Raw genomic sequence first — 5,595 nt, forward strand, 5'->3', positions numbered from 1 at the left:
CCAGAGGCTTGAGTCTAGGTTCAGGTTTTAGGCGTCGGGTTCATCCGAGCTTGACTCTTTACCAGGGTCGAGCGGGGCCGGACCAGCTCAATGCCCTGGTCTATATGCAAGTTCAAATACAAATGGAGATCTAATGATGAGAAAATAGGCAAATAGGCCTTGTGCGGTGGACAGGGGATATTGGATAGATTGTTTGCTCACGCAACGAAGAAGAGATCGTTTGGAAAATCTCCTTCTGACCAAGGAAATCCTAAAAGAATAACGTCGAAAAACTCATATTGACCAGCATCCCCTTTTAAACAACGTCACCCAAATGGTGATTTACGTCACCCAGCAAAGCTCTGATCATACTGCCCATGAATTAATTCAAACTAATGTCTGAAAACGAACTAGTATGAAACTTCATTCTGGTCAGAAAAGGACCTTCTTGTATTTTCTCAGCAACCTCATCCTTAACCACCGTATGTTATCACCAAGCACCACTTTTCCTGTATATCTTCCAATTTTCACACCATCTGATCGTTCCCATGATCCCATCCACACCATCTTCACAATTTCAGCCTTCAAACTCGGCAGCCAGATTGAACAGTCACGGAACAAATAGGGGAGAGAGAGGGGGGCCATGGTGGCCCATGAGCAGAAAGCGAAAGAAAGAGAAAACCGCGTTAAACTAACGTCCGCCACGCCGTCTAGTGCCAAGCGGCTTTACCGCCCAAAATAACAACACACCAACTGCTTCACCGTCAAACCCTACAATGCTTACACAACACATCTCCGGCCACCCTCTCCCCTTCTACTCTTCCCCTTCCTCTTGTTTGTCAACGGTCTTTATGTGTGGGCTTGCCTATATTTATACTCCATACCACCTAATGCCACCACCACCATCTCCACCTCCATTAACAATCCATTTCTTTCTAATCTCTTCCTTTCCACCTCTCTGTGGATCTGCAGTTTTTTCTTTAATCTACGAAAATAATCAACATGAGCCCACAACGTGATGATCAACACCACAGCAAGAGAGAGGTCCAGGGAACAAGGCCTTCCCCACTGAAAGTGAACAAGGACTCCCATCAGATCCACAAGGCTTCTTCTTCAGCTTCCTCCTCTTCCTCCTCTTCCTCCGCCTCCTCCTCGTTCACGCAGCAGCGGCATCCCGTTATAATCTATACCCACTCCCCCAAGGTGATCCACACTCAGGCTCATGATTTCATGGCTTTGGTTCAGAAGCTCACCGGGCTCTCCAGCTCCGACGCCCCCTCGTCGCTGTCGCAGCCGCCGCCACCTCCGCCGCCACCACAACAGCCTTCTTCGCCACCATCTCCTACCCAGCCACAGCCACAACCGCCTCTGGGGCTGTCATGCGGAGATCTGGAAGAGTTGGCAATGAAGAGTTCGAGAAGCGGACGTGAGGATGCGTCGTCGTCGGTGGTGACCGATGACCATTGTGTTGATATTCCGGCGAGTACGTCTGCGGTGTCTCCCATGTTCGAGGTGCGCAACCCGTTTTTCTCCGACATTCCGCTGTATACGCCTACTGCATCCGATTACTACTGCTCGCCGCACCATCTGTATAGATTCGCAGACCCAGTTTTCTCTCCTACAACTCTTGGGGGTTCCCTTTCTCCCAACATCATGGAAGTGCTCAAGGCCTTCCCTGAATATTGATCACAGAAGCAGCAGCTTATTAATGGAGATGAAGTAAAGCGGTTCATCGTCTAGGATCTTATAATTCGATTTTTCTGTTCTTTTTGTTATTCTTAGAGATCCTCTTTGATGATCTGACTTTCTTGTGAATCAGCTGATTAATTCATTTTTGCCCAACTTAGAGAACTGCGCTCTATGTGGATCAGTTGCTTTCAATTTTTTTTCCTTTTTAGTTTCTTATTTTTCCTTCAGTGGGATCGAAGGGATATATTTATCTTAATAATATACCTTATTTCATTGATTACTTACCTTGAATATCATGCATGTTTATGGGCATGAGTGAGGTTGGTGAGTGGTCGGAAGATATTGGGAAGTTAAGTCAAAGTCGTGCCTCAAATCACTTGCCTTCTTATGAGAGAGCACACTGTTATTTCCTTTCTATTCATATTTTATATTGTGTTTTGTTATAATCTTTTGAACATAGTACGAGCAAAAATGATTGATTGGGGGAAGTTTTCTTTTGTTCAAAATACGGAGTGGTATAAGCCAATAGAAGAGATTCTGAACTCATACGAAGGTCCCTTGACACTAGTCAAGTAATGAAAACTTAATTTCACATTGAGAGATACCCGGAACCTCTCTCCCTCCCACATGGTGTGTAGTATCAATGAAGAAGCCTGTGTACAATGTCTTTGCATTGCTTTTCATTATGCACTGACCCATGTTGCATGACACGTACCTTAGAAGTGGGCCAAAAAGCCAACAAAAGTAGGAGGCATGCATCATGTCAGAAAAGTGTTTAAGGTTCGATTAGAGTTGGGCTGAGGGGTTGCATTAAGTGGCTCTAGTGATGGGGTTGTGGTCCCTTATCTCCTCTCTCTCTCTCTCTCTTTCTCTCTCTTTATAACCTGGTGTTTCAACGAACGAAGCTCAAGTTGGAATCTGTTTATTTTTTACAAAATGGATACATTTTTGGGCTTGAACAGCATGCATAATCACAGGAAACTAATTCTTTGATTAATGTTCCCCTGCGTCCTTCGGCGGAAGATCTATCTCCAATAGTACTGCTACAAAGTTTCTTTTTCACGATAATCGAGAAGATGGTAGAAGGCTGAATATTTTCTTTCTCGTTTAAGTGTGCAAAGCAGCAGCAGCCTTTTCCTTATATGCTGCTATTTCTTTTGCTACAAAAACCTAAGCAATTCTATTATCGTGAAAAATAAAAAAGTGTGACTGCATACCAACAAAAGTTCCTAGGGTTTCTAATCCACTCTACCGCAACGTCTTATAATTACAAGACTATGATGAAGAGACATTTCAGGTTTGGATATTCAAGCTTGAGTTGAATTCCAGGTACTTCGAAAGAGCCATTTCAAGTTGTGGCTTAGTTTACATGATTGCAATGTCTGAGTCTATAACTACATTATTGAACTTATTACGAGCATAATACCCAATTACCCAAAACCAGCCAAGGGCCTGAGTTGGTGGGTCCCAACTTCAAGAGCTTACATAGATTCAATAACCAAAAGGGTTGTGAACCCAAACTGGTTACGTGTGAAAGAAAAATGCAAGACTAAAAATTTAAGTGGTTGGGATTAAAAATCCTACGTCCACTATCTCTCACACCAACAAAACTTGATTGATATGAGGTTCCCTTGACAAGAGCATTTATACACGTTTCTCGGAGGGATTGTTACAGATTTGTTTAAAATTCAAACAATCATTCCTTAAATTTCTAGTTTCTATAATCATTTCTTTCTCCTTTCATGAGGATAAGTTGCCACTTTTCTTGCTTAGATTCTCTGCCTCGTGAGATGTTCTTCCTTGATTTATCACTTCAAATATAATGGGTATAGTTGCCTTTTTGTTTGATTTATCATGATCTTCAAGATTTTCTTCATCCATTGAGCTGGCATGATCTTCATGATTTCTTTCATCCGTTGAGCAGCTGTTACTAGTTTGCATGTAAACGGTCTACAACTTGTGCATTAACATCCCCCTTCAATCTCGAGCGTAGACTGTAGCAAAGACCGAGAGTGTGACCCAATGTTTTCAATCGGTGGTGAGGCAATGGCTTTGTAAACAAATCAGCAAGCTAATGAGTGGACGGAATATATTGAGTAACTAACGATCCAAGAGCCACTTTTTCTCATACAAAATGAAAATCAAGCTCAATATGCTACATCTCGGAGTGATTGGCTGTTTTGATGGTGGGTTGCAAAGCGGAAAGATTGTCACATAATAGCAAGGTAGGTTGAGAGAGAAACGGTCCAAGATCTCTAAGGATGAACGTGATCCAAGTTAGTTCTGTTGTTGCTGTTGCAAGAGCACGATGTTATGCTTCACAGGAAGAACGCACAACACATTGTTGTTTTTTAGACGCCTAGGAAATACAATTGGGTCCCAGAACAGTGCAGTAGCCTGTGGTAGAGCGATGAGTGGGGGGGGGGCAGCTGACCCAATCTACATCAGAATAAGCTTGAACTGATAATTTGCTGGGCTTAAAGAACTGCATCCCAAGAGAGATAGTGCACTGAATGTAGTGAAGAATGCGTTTCAGCAACTGGAAATGTCGCAGGAAGGAAAGTGCATAAATTGGGACACATAATTAACAACATAAGTGATGTCTGGTCGAGTAAATGTAAGATATTGCAAAGCGCCAACAAGACTATGATACAATGTAGTATTGGGATATGCTTCTTCTTCTTCAGTGTTATTGCTGGAAACATTAGTAACCATTGGAGTAACATTTGATCTGCACGATTGCATCTGAGCGTGTTATAGAATTTCCATAGCATAGCGTTGCTGGTTGGGAAATAGTTTGGAAGCAGTGCGTTGAACTTGAATGCCAAAGAAATAATGTAAGTCCCCAAGATCATTCAAAGCAAATGTACATGATACTTCCTTTTGAAAGGATGCAAGAAAAGTTGGACTGCTGCCAGTGAGAATGATATCATCCACATATAATAGAAGTATAATTATAGTCAACTGTTGGAGTCGAACAAATAACTATGGATCTATACAGCTGGCTTGAAAATTGTGAGAAAATAAATATTGAGCAAACCGATCATACCAAGCTCGAGGGGCCTGTTTGAAGCCATATAGCGCATGATTTAATTTGCAAACATGGTGTGGAAATCTATCATCTTGGAAACCTAGAGGCTGCTCAATGAATACAGTTTCAGTCAAATAGCCATTCAAGAATGCATTTTTGACATCACGTTTTTTAAGGGGTCAGCTGTTCATGAGAACAATGGAGAGAACGATCTGAATAGCTGCTGGTTTAACAACTCGTGAAAAGGTTTCAAGAAAATCCACGCCTTCAACTTGAGTATAGCCTTGTGCTACCAGCCGTCCCTTAAGTCTATCAACATGGCCATCACTATCTAATTTGGTTTTGTAAACCCATCGGCTGCCAATAATATGCATGTTGGGATTGTGAGGTACCAGGGTCCATGTGTCATTTGTGATCAATGCTGCCATTTCATCCTCCATAGCTTTCCTCCAACCCGAGATGTTTAAGAGCAATGGAAAAATGTCTTGGTTAGGTGGGAGCAAGGGTAGTTAATATCTATTTGGGATTGGGTTTAACAATGCCATTTTGAGAACGCGTGACCATAGGATGAGACAGTCTAGTAGAGGTATTGGGTAAGGCATTAGATGAGATGGGAAAGGGTGAGCTAGGCGGCAATGATGAGTGAAGAGCTGGTGGCTCTGGTGGTGATAAAGGTAAGGAAGACATGACTGGAGGTTGTAGAGAAGGAGCAAGAGAGGGATATTCTGGTTCACTATTGAGAAGTCTCGCAAGATCATGGGTTCACTTCGGTGAGAACATGCTGGTTAGGTTGGGTGGCGACTGGACAGAGTGACACCAAATCATGAGCAAAGTTGTAATTCAGTGGTGTGCTAGCCGAACCTTGATTGAAAGGAAAATATTTTTCATCAAACACA

General features: G+C 42.6%; 1 protein-coding gene across 1 annotated transcript; it reads left to right on the plus strand.

Annotated features, from left to right (window-relative positions):
• Window positions 1–779: 779 nt before the first annotated feature.
• LOC116257912 (VQ motif-containing protein 8, chloroplastic-like) lies at window positions 780–1,941 on the plus strand. Its single transcript, XM_031634936.2, has one exon. The coding sequence runs from the start codon at window positions 982–984 to the stop codon at window positions 1,663–1,665; it is 684 nt and encodes a 227-aa protein (XP_031490796.1). The 5' UTR covers window positions 780–981; the 3' UTR covers window positions 1,666–1,941.
• Window positions 1,942–5,595: the final 3,654 nt, after the last annotated feature.

The sequence above is a fragment of the Nymphaea colorata genome, chromosome 7, assembly GCF_008831285.2.
Source record: "Nymphaea colorata isolate Beijing-Zhang1983 chromosome 7, ASM883128v2, whole genome shotgun sequence".
Taxonomy (NCBI): domain Eukaryota; kingdom Viridiplantae; phylum Streptophyta; class Magnoliopsida; order Nymphaeales; family Nymphaeaceae; genus Nymphaea; species Nymphaea colorata.